Source organism: Neomonachus schauinslandi, chromosome 14, assembly GCF_002201575.2.
Source record: "Neomonachus schauinslandi chromosome 14, ASM220157v2, whole genome shotgun sequence".
NCBI lineage: Eukaryota > Metazoa > Chordata > Mammalia > Carnivora > Phocidae > Neomonachus > Neomonachus schauinslandi.
In genome coordinates, this window is record NC_058416.1 from 46,794,637 (window position 1) to 46,811,591 (window position 16,955).

Genomic DNA, 16,955 nt, shown 5'->3' on the forward strand with positions numbered 1-16,955 from the left:
TTATAGAATGCTGCAGAGGGAAAAGAAAGTACTAAAAAAATTTGATTTCCTGACCAGGTTAGCTATAATATAAGCAGATGGTCAGTAAATTTCGTTTAAGGAAGTTTGCTTGAATGTGTGTAAGAATGCTTGCCTAGAGCTGAGGACAGTTGTATAGTCCTTTGCTTAAGAAGGGGAGTTAGAAGTTACCTTGAATTTATATTTTAATAGAAATGTGGGTACAATTTAGAGTTTTTGGGAGATTGCTGCATTGAGCTGAAATATATAGAGCATTAAATGAGTCAGAAGGACCTGGGTTCAAATCCTGGTTCACCTAACTTACAAACAATGAGACCATCCGCACAGTGGTTAACCCCATAGTCCTGCCTTGCTGTCACCAAGGCACCCTGGAAGTGCTAAAAGGAGACGAAAATGTGATCATGCCTGAAAACTATAATGTGTTGTATAAAAATAAGTTGTCTTAGTATTCCCAAACAGGCAGATGGCTCTACCCAGAATACATAGCCAATTAGGAATGTGGTATTTCTATCCTAAAAATGCCTGCCTGATAATTGGATTTTATATGGACACTTTGAGCTTTAGCTCTTGAGGATTTAAATAATGTCATATCAGAAGAAGTATTTTTTGAAGTATTTTTAAATTACCTTCGCTTTTGTGTGTCTATAGTATCAGATGTAATTTAAACTTCCCACAAGTATAGCCACTATAGCTTTTTCCTTATATGTGAATTTTAGAAAATGAATGCTTTGTTGGTAAGTTATGCTTAAGATGCTTTGAGAGGGAACGTAAAAATAGAAATTTGGGGGTGGGGACTACTGAATATGATTTCTTAAAGAATTGGGTAATCTTTGGAAATCTCTTGTAATGTGTAAAATCGTTTAACTGTAAGTTTATATAAGCCTATATCTGTTTCATAAATCCACTCTAGCCTTATTGGGTGCGGGTTCTCTGAAATCCCCGAGGAGGTGGTTAGCGGATGGATTGTTGAAGGACAAAGTAGGCTGCTTAAGTTTCAAAGCCTAATGCGTTAAGGGAGCTATCCATTGTTACTGCAGCCTCGCACCCAAGTTCAGTTCATTGACTATGAACTTGCTCTGCCACAGAGTCCGAGTCCGAGCGTTCCCTGAGTCGACTGGAAGCTGTGACTGCGTGCTCTTTGGAAGAGGAAGGAGAGCCCTTGAGCAGTAGAAAACACAGAATGTCAGAAGGAAAAGACTGTGGTGGTGGAGATGCTCTCTCCAACGGCATCAAAAAACACAGGTAGGATGGCCTTGAAACGGTTACCATTGCTGACTTTTTCTTATAAAATACTTCTGGTTCATGAAGAAAAGCATGCCTTCTCTTTGTTCCCCCCCCCCCGCTCTGTGTTTATATTGCTGTTACCACCTCAGAGAAAGGATTTAGCTTAAGTACTTTGTGCATTTAAGAGAAGAACATCATCTGTACTTATAGGAACAAAGCATACAACTTGGTGTTAGCAACCATGGTTTCGGGGAACATAAATCCTTTAGTTGACAGTTTAGCTAGGCTCTTCAGAACTGGCTTTTGCAATTGATGCTGGGCTCCTCTTTTCATCATACATCTTTTATGACTCTGCCTCCCCGTGCTATTTTAGTTTCTGGTCATTTGATCTTCTTGTTGGTTTTATTAAGAGTGGATGGTAATATTGCCTGCCTGTTGATACAATTTAGTTACATTTAAACAAAGACTTTTATTAAGCTCCAGGATTTGTTGAACAGATCCATTTTACACTGTCTAATAACATTAGTATCTTTTTATTCCCTTGATGATTTCATCCTAGAGATTGTCCCAAATTCCCGAGACCCAGCAGACACCGAGCTCCTGGTCTCCGCACAAGTGTGCACACGCAGTGTGGCACGAGTGCCTGCTGCTACTCGTAAAATAGTTGATCAAATTACAGGTTAAGGATAGATGCTGGTGTGATTGTAAAGAGCACTTTGTGGGTAAGAACTTATTAATGGTTAATTTCTACAAGATAGTTTTTGTTTGTTTAATACTTGTAGGTTGTGTAACTCCCACTCCATTTCTGCACCACGATTCTGGTCCCAGTTGGTCTCAATTATTGTTCTTCCAGGAAAAAATGTACATATCACTTCTGATTTATGTGTATTTGCCCCTTGCTAACAAAATGGTCTCAGTGTATGCTTATTTTGAAAACATCAGTGAGTTGCAGGTAACAAACTAATTAAAACCAGAGGGTGTCCTCTAAAAGCACTTACCGACCGAGTATACTATGTGCAGATAACGTGGCAAGCAGTGAGTGTCTTTCCCGATTGCCTTCCGCAGTTTCTGTCAGCTCCTTTGGGAGCCCAGGGCTAATAAGTTCTTTGTAGGACATGAAATCCCTAACAGGAAACCTGGCAGGCCTACCACTCATAAGTCCTGATGGTCTGGTGAGAACACAGGTGAAATCTTTTGATGTGAGAAACCTACAAATAGCTTAAATAATTGTTAAAATAGCAGAAAGAGCCACTGTGCTCAGACACTCTCCTAGCCTAGGGCAGGAGAGGCATTTCTCTACTGCTCTTCAGGGCCCGGGAGCCCTGGTGTGTGTGCTTTCATCATAACCGTAGTTACTGTGCACTTGACAGAAATGTATTCTACTATATTTGTATATTCTGTGTTGCGTCTTAATTAGTCAAACCCAGAATGGTAAGATGAGAAAGTTAAGGTGGAATTGCTTAAAAGTGAAATCAGGGCAGGTCACTAAGAAAAACTACAAAGGAATGCAGCTCTAGGTAGTGACCTCACCAGAAAAGTTAAACTGATAGGTGAGCTGCAACTTATTAAGCTTGTAAATGTGATAAAATACTCTTTAGTTATTTAAAAGAAGGCAGTTTAGGAAATTGTCAGCAGTTAGGTATATGGGGAAAACCATAACAGTTTCCTATTTTAAAAAGTAATTGTTATGGTTTGGTTTTTTTTTTAAAGCCCATCTTTTGCATGAAGTTCTTTCTAATCAAATAAACAGAGCATATGTCATAAATAATTTAAAAGTTTCATTTTAGAATAGGAAAGTAAGTGGAGTATTCAATGTTATCAAATCGCTCTTGCCTGTGCCCTCAATCGTATTATAAGTAATCTGCATTTATAATGGGCACTTACTGTGATAATATGAAGAGTAATTTGAATCAGTAGTAATTTTGGTGATGTTTTTAGAAAAGCAGATATAGAGGCGCCGGGGTGGCTCAGTCGGTTAAGCATCTGACTCTTGATTTGGGCTCAGGTCGTGATCTCAGGGTGGTGAGATCAAGCCCCGAGTTGAGCTCCGTGTTCAGCGCGGAGTCTGCTTGTGCCTCTCCCTCTTCCACTCCCCTGCTTGTGCTCATTTGTCTCTAATTTGTGAGAGGGAGGGAGACAGCAAGCAGGGGATGGGGGGGGACGGTTGAGTTGCTTTTTGTGGAAAATAAGCCTACACCATGCTATAGTCAGGTTTATATTTACAGGGCTTCTTATCATCTTGGCTGTGTTCCATAGGATCAGTTCTCTCCTCCTGGACTAATTTATGACATGTATTCAGAGCTCTAATCTTTTAGCTTGTTAGCAGTTTGACCCAAGTTGTTATGTTTGATAAAAATGCGGATATTTATTTCATTGTGTCTCTGGATTTGGTATAAAAGATACTAATGTAGAGTAGATTAGAGTGTGAAACATTGGATCCATGTTATGATTCTGTAAATGTTATTTACTGTATTAATAGCATTAATAAATAAAAGGAGAAAAACATACCATCATCCTGATAGATAAAAAGCAGGGGCGCCTGGGTGGCTCACTTGGTTGAGGGTTGGACTCCTGATTTCGGCTCAAGTCATGATCTCATAGGTCATGAGATAGAGCCCCATGTTGGGCTCTCTGTTCACCATGGAGTTTGTGTCAGATTATCTCTCCCTCTCTCCCTCCCCCTGCTCGTTCTCTCTCTCTAAAAAGAAATAAAAAAGTCCTTCATGATTAATAAATAACTTAGCAAACCACAAATAGAAGAGAACCTCTCTGATCTAGTTAAAAGTTACAAGAAACAAATTACTTAATGAGATATTAAGCACAGTAATTATAGTATCAGGAGTAAGACAAGGATGTCTGCTGTCATCTTTGCTACTCAGCATTATTCGGAGGCCACAGTCAGAGATCTAACATACCCAGGAGAATTAGAAATAAACAGGACCATGAGTATCTACAGACAAATTGGTAGAGGTGGTAAGGAAGTTCAGCAAGATTGCTTTTATACAAAATCAGCTTCTTCCATTTCTGTGTACCATCAACAGACAAACTGCAGCTAAAACTGGGAGGGTGCATATTGAGAGTATCTATTAAAAAGTCTCATACCTAGGAATAAATCTTAGCAAAAAATGTAATATTAAAACTGACTGGGGCGCCTGGGTGGCTCGGTCGTTAGGCGTCTGCCTTCGGCTCAGGTCATGATCCCCGGGTTCCTGGGATCGAGCCCAGCAGTGGGCTCCCTGCTCAGCGGGAAGCCTGCTTTTCCCTCTCCCACTCCCCCTGCTTGTGTTCCCTCTCTCGCTGTGTCTCTCTCTGTCAAATAAATAAAATTAAAAAAACAAAAACAAAAACCTGAAAGACCTAAAACTTATTGAGAAGGCAAATACATTGTCATAAAGATGTTTTTGCCAAATTGATCTGCAGATTCGATGTAAGTTTAATTAAAATCTCAATGCCCTTTTCCTTGGAAGTTGAAACATGGATTCTGAAATATATATTTAAGCACATAGGGCTTTGAAGAGCCAAGATAACTGCTCAAGAACCAGGTTGGGGGAAAGGAAGGCATTTGTTCTACCACATGTCAAGACTGATGGTAAATCTTTAGTGCAGGATTGTCCTGGAGGCAGACTGAACTGTAGAATGGAAGTAAAAGGTCCCAAGACCCACCCATCTAGGAAACTTGGTGTACAAGTAGTGCTAGCATAGCAGGTCAGCGAGGGGAAGAATGGATTGTTAGGTACATGGTACTGAGATAGTCATTTAATGGGTACCCTCCAAAAAACCCAAAAAGGAGACAGATCCTTATTTCATATACATGAATGTTAATAAATTCTACATGAACCAAACACTTAAATGTGAAAGAGTAAAACTTAAAAACTTCTGGAGGGAAATATAAAGTATCCGCAATTTTGAAATAGGGAAAAATTTCGTACAACAGAAATGTGATAGGGACTAAATTTATATCTGATTCAGTTAATGGATTTATATTGATATATTTACTTGAATAAAGCCTTCTATTCTTTAGTAAATGTGGCTACGAATCACAAAGGTTTATTTTGCTGAAATGGCAGATTAGGACTCCAGATGATCACTTCGTTTACCCTTTATTTATCCTTCGTGACTGCTTTTAGAATTGAATTATTAGGTCGCCAGATAACAGCTGTCTTCTATTTAGAAGAAGTCATACAAAGAATATACTGTCAAGTTGAAGTCAAACCCTTAAAGAGATTGAGAACAAGCTAAGACAATAACTTCCAAGACTGAGAAAATGTTGTTAGTGATAAAAAAATTATTCAACTTTGAATACATCTAATCACTAAAATAAAACTAGAAATCTCCTGCAGATACAGGACAGATTATCTGCTTTTAGACTAATCGGTCAGGACACAGCGTTAGTAACAAGTCACTCCCCCACCCCCAGATGTCCTCTGGTCCCCTGCACAGAAGAAAATACTCTGTCAGGAAATGTTTGGGGTAGCTCCCTATTGTCATGTAGTGATCAGGGTCACGTTAGCAGGAGTCCAGATACATCTCTGATTTTCAAAAGACCCAGGAGTCGTGGAAGAAAAAGCAAGAGCCTGCCCAGGATTACCCAGATTTGTGGTAGGGCCTGTCGGCTGGAGGGACCAGTGGTTCCAAGGACACGGTGAATCTATACTCTCAGCCTTCTCTTTGTCCCAGAGTACTTATTTACTCTGGAAAGTAGAGAGCTATAATTTTTTTTTAATTAAAAAATTTACAATGTAGTATCACTAAAACACACAGAGCTACTATGGGGCCTACCTTTTTAACAAGCTGGACACAAGCCTGTCTCAGCAGCCTGAGAGAGCAGAGTGCTAGAGATGGAGAAGAGCGAGAAACTCCAGGAGAAGCAATAGAGAAGGAGGATGCTTGACCTTCAAAGAGAAGTCGAATTTGGGCCAGGGTACTGCTGAGTGCTTGGTAGGGGGACCTGGCCGTCCTGGAGCTGCAGCTGGCTACTGGGGGGGGGGGGGAGTGGGGCAGTGGAGAGCAGACCCCTGGGACAGATCGGCAGGTTGGATGCCCCACAGGCCACTCCGACTACATGGGACACCCACCTCTCCAACAAAAACACCTTCGGGGATTCCTGGACCAGTAAGAACTTGGCAAGTGGGGGCTAGGCACCCAACAAAAAGGGTTCAAATGCAGAAAGCTTATCTAGAACTATCAAGCTGTTAGGCCAGGGAGTCACTTGGAGTATATTAGAAAGGAAAAGGCAAAGACCAGTGGGGGTCTAGATTCATGATAATTACCTCCCCAAAACTTATTGCCAGAAATTACTCTAGGAAAGCTGAGACATCTTTTCACAGAATTCGCCTCTTTCAGCCCTAGTTTAAAAAGCAGATAGAGGAGTTGCTCTTTTATTTATTTATTTTTATTTTTTTATCTTTTTAAAGATTATTTATTTATTTATTTATTTGACAGAGACAGAGACAGCGAGAGCTGGAACACAAGCAGGGGGAGTGGGAGAGGGAGAAGCAGGCTTCCTGCTGAGCTGGGAGCCCGATGTGGGACTCCATCCCAGGACCCTGGGATCATGACCTGAGCCGAAGGCAGTCGCTTAACCAACTGAGCCACCCAGGCGCCCGGAGTTGCTCTTTTAAAAGCAGGTGCTGAGGCTCACAGGACCACCTCCTTGCCCTGACCCCTCTTTTCAGAATATGCTGGTTCTCTACCATCCTCCAGAGGTGATATGTGAAAGTGTGGATTGGGTTGCATAAATCTCTTGTGGCTATTTTTCCCATCTTTGGTCAGAGGGAGCCCCTCTATGTCCTTCTGACAGGACCCCAGTTATAATTTATTTTTTTTTAGGTATAATTTTAATACAGTAAGTCAGTTGTCTCTGACCACTGCTTTGCTTTCTGATACAAAGAGATGATTCAGGCTTATCTAGTATGCTTCCTGCCCCGTATCTAGAGTTGGCTTTTTCTCTAAGGAGCCACACTTCATTTTAGTGGGAAATAATATTTAGCTATAACAATTCCTGTAGTAAGAATGTTCTGTACTACTGGGTTGGCCAGTAGTTTTCAGTCCTTTTCATTGGAGAGGGGTGAGCCCCTGCCCCTTGTAAGGAAAAGTGCTTCATGAATTCATACCAATATATTTACAGTTAAAATTTTAGATTCTAGGGTTTTCCTTCTAATTCCTTTGATTTTATTTGCAATATATGGTTCCCAATGACATTTATATAATGTATAATTACCTATTTGCTTTAGTATGTGAGTTTCTTTCTCACACACACACACACACACACACACACACACACACACACTCATGTAGAAATACTGTTACTAACAATGTGGTTGCTGAAAAGAATTTCAGATTTCTTTATAGTTCCTTTTAATATATTCCTTCTGGGATGTACAGTCAGTGTTGTGTTTGAAGGTCACTTTCTGTGTGGTTAAACTACTAACTTGTTACACAGATAGTAGGTTCATTTGTTTCATATGCTTTCAGGTTTTAGAGATTCCCTTTTGACTTAGGTTTTTTAGAGTTAAGTGAAATACTTATATGATTTCGAAGTCAAAATACAAAACAAGGTATGTTTAGAAAAATCTAGTTTCCGTCCTCCCCCTAAATGTAATCATTACAGTCTCCTAATTAGTTTTTAATATAAGCAGTGTTAAGATATGTTCATATTCGGGGCGCCTGGATGGCTCAGTTGGTTAAGCGACTGCCTTCGGCTCAGGTCATGATCCTGGAGTCCCGGGATCGAGCCCCGCATCAGGCTGCCTGCTCGGTGGGGAGTCTGCTTCTCCCTCTGACTCTCCTCCCTCTCATGCTCTCTGTCTCTCATTCTCTCTCTCTCAAATAAATAAAAAAAATCTTAAAAAAAAAAAAAAGATATGTTCATATTCATTTTTTTAATTATAAAAGATACTGTACAACTTGTTTTTTTTTTCACTCAACATATGCTAATTTCAATTCTTTTGGTCTCACAATCCTTGATATTAATCAGTTGGGTTATTTTTCTACAATACTTAAAAATTGCATATGTGTATGTGCCTACACATGCATATTTCGAGTAGAGATGATTCTCTTTAAAATTTTTAATTGGTGATACATGCATGTGCTTCAAAGTTCAGAAATGTGATCGGGCATATTTCATAAATTTTAACTCTCACTTTTTAAGCTAGCCATGCCCCTTCCTTTCCCCAAATGAAATCATTATTGCATTTAATATTTTTTCTTCATACATACAGTTCTTGACCCTGCTTTTAAAAATATATATATATAGTTATGCAACAAATGTATTTTGTTGAATAATTGCCCCTATTCTATTCAAGATGCTGAGGTTACAAAAATGAACAAAGTCCTTGTTCCTATAGAGTGTCCATTTCTGAACGGAGGGAGGTTTAGCATCTTTTTGTGTATTTAAGGTCTATTTGTATTTCTTTTTCTGTGAATTGCTCATATCCTTTGCCCATTTTTCTATAGGAATGTTAAACTCACCAATTTTCAGTGCTCTATAGTATCATTGGAGAAACTAGCTTTTAAATGTAACATGGGCTGAAAATATTTTTTTCCAGGTTTGCCAACAGGAAAGATAGTTCTTAGAATTTTTAATTCCTAACACATAGTGGAAAGTACATTTACTAAAACGCTTTAATGACACTGCTAATCCTATTTTTGTTTCTGAATTTTACACACATATGTATATATGCTCTTTGAAAAAATATTTAAGTGAATTAGAACAATGTAGTTATTAAGAGCTACCTGGGTTTGAATCCCGTATCTACCACTTTTCTGACCTAAGCAAGTTATAATTTTTTTTGAAACTCAGCTTCCTCATCTGTAAAATGGATGTAATAATAGGGCCTACCTTATTGGCTTATGATAATTAAAGAGATAATCTGTGTAAAGCACTCATAGTGATTTTTGTCTAATTAAATGTCAGGTACTGGTAAAGTAGAAAACTGATAAACCCTCGGCAAAAACAGGTAAAGGGAGTTGTTTTCTTCCTTTCTTTTAACTTAAAAGGTCTTTGGATGAATTTTAGAAGTTTAAATTGTCCTTTAAACTGAAATTTGGGAAAGAGGTAGTTGAAATGAAAGTGTTGATCTTGGAATAACATAGTTACCTTTAATAAATGTGAAATAAGGAAAATTGTTCCCACATTTAACTCTTCTGTGGTTGATTTCAATCATTTTATAACGATACAGTTAAATTGAAATATGGTTTTTCTTTCTGTTGCTAGAAGAAAGGCTGCCTGGCCTCCACAAAGCTGGTTGTAAACTTACATTGTCAGAAGTGTAAACAAGAGGTGACTGGAGGCTTAAAGCTCTGTTATTCATTCCTTGGTCCCTGGAGATTACTTTCCCCATACAGAGGAGTCATTACTTCTCCTTTTGATCCCTAGACTTTTTGAATCTCCTAGGTAAATATCCAATTTCTATTTCAAGTTTGCTTTATAGACACTTAAAACCCTCAGAATATCAAAGGGAAGAAGTTAAATATTTAATAAAATGGGCATTCTTGCATAGCATCTTGCTCTATTTGAACATACACCCTCCAGATGAACACAGGGTTTGGAGTGCCTAGGAGATATCTTTCAGGGTAACTTAGTCTTTTAATGCCCTGCCTTTTTCTACTTACTCTGTCCATTTCTTAATTCCAGTAATGCGTATATTGGGCATCTTGACTTCTGATGGCATGTGGGATTTGGTCTTTACAAATACATTGAAAAGTATCACTGAAGTATTGTTGGAGCTGTGCTCATCTAAATTTTGCCTAAAGGAGAAAACTGCCTCTCGGGACAGAGTTTTTCAGTATTGTTTGTGCTTTGCTTGTTAGCTCAGGAGGAATATTCCTTTTTCAAAAAAACACCGTATGTAATAAGGATTTCCAAGGTAAATAAAATTGAGAAGTGATTGTTTTTAAAAACAAAGAGTTCCGGGGCACCTGGGTGGCTCAGTGGTTAAGCTCTGCCTTCGGCTCAGGTCATGATCCCAGCGTCCTGGGATCGAGCCCCGCATCAGGCTCCCTGCTCGGCGGAGAGCCTGCTTCTCCCTCTACCACTCCCCCTGCTTGTGTTCCCTCTCTCGCTCTCTCTCTCTGTCAAATAAATAAATAAAATCTAAAAAATAAAATAAAATAAAAACAGAGTTCCCTTAACAATTTATTGCCTTGCACCTTTAAATCTTCAGAAAAATTTGGTTTTTATACAGATCTTTCTGGGACACGTGGGTGGCTTAATCGGTTAAGTGTCTGCCTTTGGCTCAGGTCATGATCCCAGGGTTCTGGGATTGTGTCCTGCATTGGGCTCCTTGCTTAGTGGGGAGCCTGCTTCTCCCTCTGCCGCTCCCCCTGCTTGTGTGCGCGCTCTCTCTCTCTCTCTCTGTCAAATAAATAAAATCTTAAAAAAAAAACACTTTCAAAACCTGTTGACTGCATAAAATGTAATATATCCTAATTGTGCAATATAATCTGCTATTGAGTCATGTTGCTATAACACCATGTTGAGGCAGGATTTGAAACCTTAGGATGAAATTCCATGTTGCCATTGTAAGTATTTTCAAAGCCAATTCCTTGTGAATGCAGCAGTGACTCCCGTTAATTACACATCCTGGTTCTTAACCGGGAAGCATTGTGCCACTGCATCTGACAAATGTGGAAAATGTAAATAACTGTAACCAGGAATGCATACTGTTATGATGGAATAAGATAATGTGATATGTGGTACAGTAGGGTACCCCCAGCTTTTAGGAAGAGTTGGGAGAGAGAGAGAGCATAACGTCATACCAGTGCTGAAGTAAAATAGTGTCCTTGCTGGACTGTAAGAGCACATTTGAGGCAGTTTACCGTTCTCCGCAAAACAGACTTCTGTGGGTGAACCGTAGTAGACCGTTAATGACCATAGATTCTTCACAGTGTTGTTTTGCTTTTGTGCTTTGGCATTGTCAGTCTCTTAACACCTTAAGTATATTGCCACAAATTCTAATAGGTGGAAGTGTAACATGATCATAAGGTGATTGAGAACCATCTGCTTAATGTGCTTTCTCTTCCCTTCTGGGGTTCGTTCTGGCTCTGTGACTTAGTACAGCTATCTGGCTTTAGTAAGCATTTAATCTGTCCGCACGCAGCTGCTTCATCTCTAAAATGGGCCATGCCCTACAAAAGTACAGTCCGGGAGCAAGATGGCTAGAACCTATGCCTGTCGGTTTCTGACGCTGCTGTCTTCCAAATGTATTCAAACCCAGGGCTGTTTGCAGTATTGTGCATAATATTAATGGCTGCTGTTTACATTTGTATTATAAATTGATGTATATAATGTACTTTTACAAACTCCATAGCTTCTGATTCTCAAAATATCTTTCAGTTATAGGAAGGGCAGGTATTATCATATCCTCAACTTTTATAAATGAACAAGTTGAATCACAGGAAGTTTAATTAACTCGCCCTAAATCACTTAGCCAATAAATGATAGGGCCTGCATTGAAACCAGGTTTTCTGATTTCAGCGCCTTTGTGCTTTTCTTAAAATTTAGAATCTTTATAGATATTTAGAATAACAAAGATTTATATACCTAGACAAAAGCTTCTGAAATTTAAGCTAATTTGTCCCAGCCTTTAATTCAGTTCTGTTTCTTTTATGTGATAATTTACTATGAATTAACAACATAGTTCCAAAGCCTTTATTAAGCATGCATCTGCTGTTGGCTCAATACTGGGCAGAATTACAAATTAAAGTGGACATGCAACTAGTCTCTGGGCCTTTATAAGCTTCCACTTGTATTAACATGAGCATACAAAAGAACACATGAACATACTGCAAGTTCCGCCAATTTTAAACAGACCTGGTATCTGTTCTTAAACAGCCCTAGGGGGGAAAAATAATTTTATTTTCCTATAATCTCCATTATCCACCAACTTCCTACCAAAGTAGACAACTCCAAAGGATGCAGGAATAATTACAGGTGTAATGTTTTTATGGAAATTACTTGTTTTTTCCTCAGTAATTATGCATTCTCTTGTTAGTGAAAACCAAGCTTTTGGGCTATTTTCCTTCAGTATATGATTGACATAATCTGTTAGAACAAGAAAATCTCAGAAGGCCAGGTACACTACTTGGATCTGGTTGTGTGTTTTAGGACACTGTGTAGTCTTTCTTAGCAGAAGAAACCTTCTTAGGAAGGAGGAAGAATGCTGTCCTTTGCAGTACAGGTATTTCACTGTGCCCAAAGCAATCAGAAAGGAAACCGAAGAGAAACTAACATACATGTTGGATCTCACCGTGGAGGTATTATGTGTCACAGAGTAGGAAGGAACTAGAAATTCAACTCTCCCTAGAAATTCTACCCATCTTGATGGTAAGCAGTCAGAAGCATCTCAGATCATTTAAAAAAGAAGTTAAATCAGGCTGTTGAACTGGCTAAAGCAGATCACAAAGTTAACATTCATTCTGAAAGAGTAGGTGTGGCTTAAAGGGAAATAAGCCTAAAAGGTCCAGAGCCAAGAAAAGAGGCAGAGTGGTATTAGCACCTCTATCATTCAGTCCATCTCTGCTTCTCTTTGTGTCTTCTCTTGTTAACTATTTTTTGCATAGTCCCCAAACTCTTGTTTCAGGGATCCAAAGCCCTTGTCCTCAATGTTTGGGTAACATACAGCCCAATTAAACACAGTCTTGCTCCAGAGTTGCATTCAAGGATCAAAGGTGGCCATCAAGCACTCAGATCTGCTCTAGGGTCTCACCGTACCTTGTACTGCCTGTCCAGCTGGAGCATATTCAGGTTCCAAGACAGGACATTTCTTAGTATAGAGTCTAAGGGGAAAAAAAAAAAAAATTTTTTTTTTTTTTTAAATAAAATTCTGATACAGTCAGGAAAGTCTTCTTTTCCCTCCCCTGCCAACAAAATTGCTAGCAATAAAACAGCCTTCGATCCTTTCTGGAATGTGGGGAGGTATTAGTAGAAGATTCTGCTCACCATCCTTTTTTCTTTTTTTTAAATTTTATTTATTCATTTGACAGAGACAGCGAGAGAGGGAACACAAGCAGGGGGAGTGGGAGAAGGAGAAACAGGCTTCCCAAGGAACAGGGAGCCTGATGCGGGGCTTGATCCCAGGATCCTGGGATCATGACCTGAGCTGAAGGCAGATGCTTAACGACTGAGCCACCCGGGCACCCCTCTGCTCACCATCTTGATGCCTTTCTGCTCCTTAGCTGTTCACACTGTGAGGCTTAGGTAAGTAAGCCTTTGTGTGAGACAGGGAGGAAGATCACTGGCTCCGTTCTGTGCCATACACACCATGCATTTCATCAGTTTCCGTGTCATTAAAACCACTTCCTTTAGGTCAAAACGGCCTTACCACGATCTACTCACTTAGCTTCATTTCAGTTACTTCACATCTGTTCTAGCACCCATTGCATGAAATCTAGTTACTCTTAGAGATAGGGTGAGCTCCCTGTCCCTAGGTGAAGGTCTGTTTTTCTGTCCTACCTTCCTCTCAACTAATGCTGAGCACCGTGAAGTAGGCCTAAAGTGAGGGCTCCAGCTTGCCCAAAAGGACGTCTTCTTTCTAAACTGAAAGACTAGTTCATAGGTACAGTAGTTCCCCCTTTCTGCAAGGGGGTACCCACTACTGTATGTTCTTCTCAGTCCGTTTTGGCTTGGAAATGTGATGGTTTTCTAGGCTCTCCTGTTAATCCAGTGAAGGTGATAAACTAACAGGAGTAGGAAGTACACTTACTATGTTACTGAATTCGTCAATGAATCCTAAGTTTTAAAAAAAAGCCAGTATGAAAATAGTTTGAAATTCTGAATATGCAATTTTGACTTATTAAAATCAAAACAAGTAAAACCTTTTGTAAAACAAATATAACCACCTAACCTCTTTGCTATGCAGAGCCAGATTTATTAAGATTTATTAGTCATAGTCTAATTTTAGACTATGTCTAATTATTAGTCATTGTCTAATTTAAAAGATCAAAAATGAAAAATCTCAAGTTAGAAAAATGTACAGCAAAACCAAACAGTAATATTCAATAATTACATGAAATTATCCCAGTAAGCTTAAAATAAGAAACCACGTTGTTAGATTTTTTGAAAAGATGTGCAATACTTAGAAAGGCATATGACTAGTCTTAAAACTCTCCTCTTAGACTTGTACCAACTTGCTTCCAAGACTCTAGGCTAATTTTAGTTGAAGATGTCTCAGAGCAGGTTACATAGCCAGCTGTCATCTAACCCCATCACCTTCCCATCTGACTTAGCCCTAAGTCATGGCACTGGCTGGTAATAGGCTTCAGAATGTCATTCTAGATATGCTGAGAGAACTTGCAGTTCCTGTGTTGTGTGGATTCAAACCTGGAAGTTGCTAGAAGGTACATTACAATACCAGTCATGCAAGAAAAGAGTTGTAAGTGATGTGGTCTATTTTTTAAGACCTGTCGAAGCTCACTTTTATTAAAATGAAGATAGGTAGATTTGGGGATTTAACTGCCTTGTGTAGGTAAATTTTAGGTATTTTAATTATGTTGATTTCAGTATATTAGCTTATAAAATATTTCGCATATAAGATGCTTTTGAAGACCTTTTTTTTCCCCCCAAAGATCTTAAATCTCCACATGTATCACAACTACAATTTTAATTGTTACGTGACTAAGGAATAACAGTATTTTTATGACTGTGGAAATAAATCTTAACAACTTTGGAGGGCAAACCTTATTTTTCCTAATTGTATGATAGTATAATTTTCATAATGATAAGATCAAATTGGAGCATTTTAAGCTGAAATTCTTTGAGTTAAATGGCCAAAGAAACTAGTTGTTTTTTTTTTTTTTTTAAATATTTATTTATTTATTTGACAGAGAGATAGCGAGAGAGGGAACACAAGCAAGGGGAGTGGGAGAGGGAGAAGCAGGCTTCCCGCCGAGCAGGGAGCCCGATGCGGGGCTCGATCCCAGGATCCTGGGATCGTGACCTGAGCTGAAGGCAGACGCTTAACGACTGAGCCACCCAGGCACCCCTAGTTTTACTCCCAGATTTAAACATTAATATGAAAAACCATATCCATTTTTTAGGCAGTCAGGTAAACTATTATAGATGAATTATGGTTGGAGATTTTTAGCTTTACCTTATTAAAATAAGATTTAATATTGGTTTCAAATATCTTAAGGATTTCAAATCTCTTTAAAACTATTTAGTTGAAGTGCCAAGTTTTTTCTTTTCTTTTTTTTTTTTAAGATTTTATTCATTTATTTGACAGAGAGAGAGACAGTGAGAGAGGGGGAGTGGGAGAGGGAGAAGCAGGCTTCCTGCCAAGCAGGGAGCCCGATATGGGACTCGATCCCAGGGCCCTATGATCATGACCTGAGCCGAAGGCAGATGCTTAACGACTGAGCCACCCAGGCACTCAAGAAGTGCCAAATTTTGAAGTAGAATCCAGAAAATGACATTGTTCTTGTGTTTTTTTTTTTTTTTTTAAGAGAGGGAGAGAGAGAGAAAGGGTGGGGAAAGGGGCAGAAGGAGAGGGATAGAGAGAATCTTAAGCAGGCTCCACGCCCAGCGCAGAGCCCGACTTGGGGCTTGATCTCATGACCCAGAGATCATGGCCTAAGCTGAAATCAAGAGTCGGATGCTTAACCCAGTGAACCACCCAGCTGCCCCCAGAAAATGACATTTTGAAACAGAAGTACCTCAACTATATACATTCTTAAATATTTTATTGATCTTGCCTCCCATTATCATCAAAACCAGTCATAGTAGTTGGAATTCAATGAATATTTGTGAAATGAATGTTTGTAGGGTTTTTTTTAATTTTCACTTGATAATGTTTTTTAAATTTTTTATTATTGAAGTATAGTTGACATACAATATTATATTGGTCTTAGGTGGACAACAGTGATTCAACATTTTTGTACATTACACAGTGCTCACCACGATAAGTGTAGTTACCATCACCGTACATTATTATAGTATTATTGACTGTATTCCTAATGCTTACTTCTCATCCCTGTGGATTATTTATTTTTTAACTGGAAGGGTGTACCTCTTAATCATCTTCCCCTTTTTTGCCCACCCTCCCACACTCCCTCTTCTCTGGCAACCACCAGTGTGTGTCTACATTTATGACTCTCTTTCTGTTTTGTTTATTCATTTGTTATAAGTGAAATCATATGGTATTTCTTTCTCTCACTTCTTTCACTTAGCATAAGATGCTCTAGGCCCATCCACACTGTCACAAACAGTAGGCTCTCATTCTTTTTTATGACTGAGTAATATTCCATTGTATATAGACCACATCTTCTTCATCCACTCATCTATCAGTGGACACTTTCATTGCTTCCATATCTTGGCTATTGTAATAATGCCGCAATGAACATAAGGGTGCGTATATCTTTGAATTAGTGTTTTGGTTTCTTCAGAAAAATACTCAGAGGTGAATTGCTGGCTCACGTGGTAGTACTGTTTTTAATTTTTTGAGGAACCTCCATACTGTTCCCCGTAGTGGCTACAACCAACCAACAGTGCGTGAGGGTTCCCTATTCTCCACATCCTTGCCAACACTTGTCATTTCTAGCCTTTTTGATAATAGGAATTCTGACATGTGTGAGGTGATACCTCATTGTGGTTTTGATTTGCATTTTTATGATGAGTGCTGTTGATTTAGTATTTTTTCATGTGTCTGTTAACCATCTGTATGTCTTCTGCCCATTTTTGCATGGACTTTTTTTAGTATTGAGTTTTATAAATTCTT

General features: G+C 39.0%; 1 protein-coding gene across 3 annotated transcripts in view; it reads left to right on the forward strand.

Moving 5' to 3' along the window:
• The window catches only part of OSBPL1A (oxysterol binding protein like 1A), a 212,774-nt gene that overhangs the window by 141,216 nt on the left and 54,603 nt on the right, over nt 1-16,955 (forward strand). For all 3 annotated transcript variants that reach the window (XM_021686066.2, XM_021686065.2, XM_021686064.2), the window contains one exon: nt 1,104-1,260. In XM_021686066.2, the coding sequence (XP_021541741.1) occupies nt 1,104-1,260 (157 nt within the window). The remainder of the gene's footprint in view (nt 1-1,103; nt 1,261-16,955) is intronic.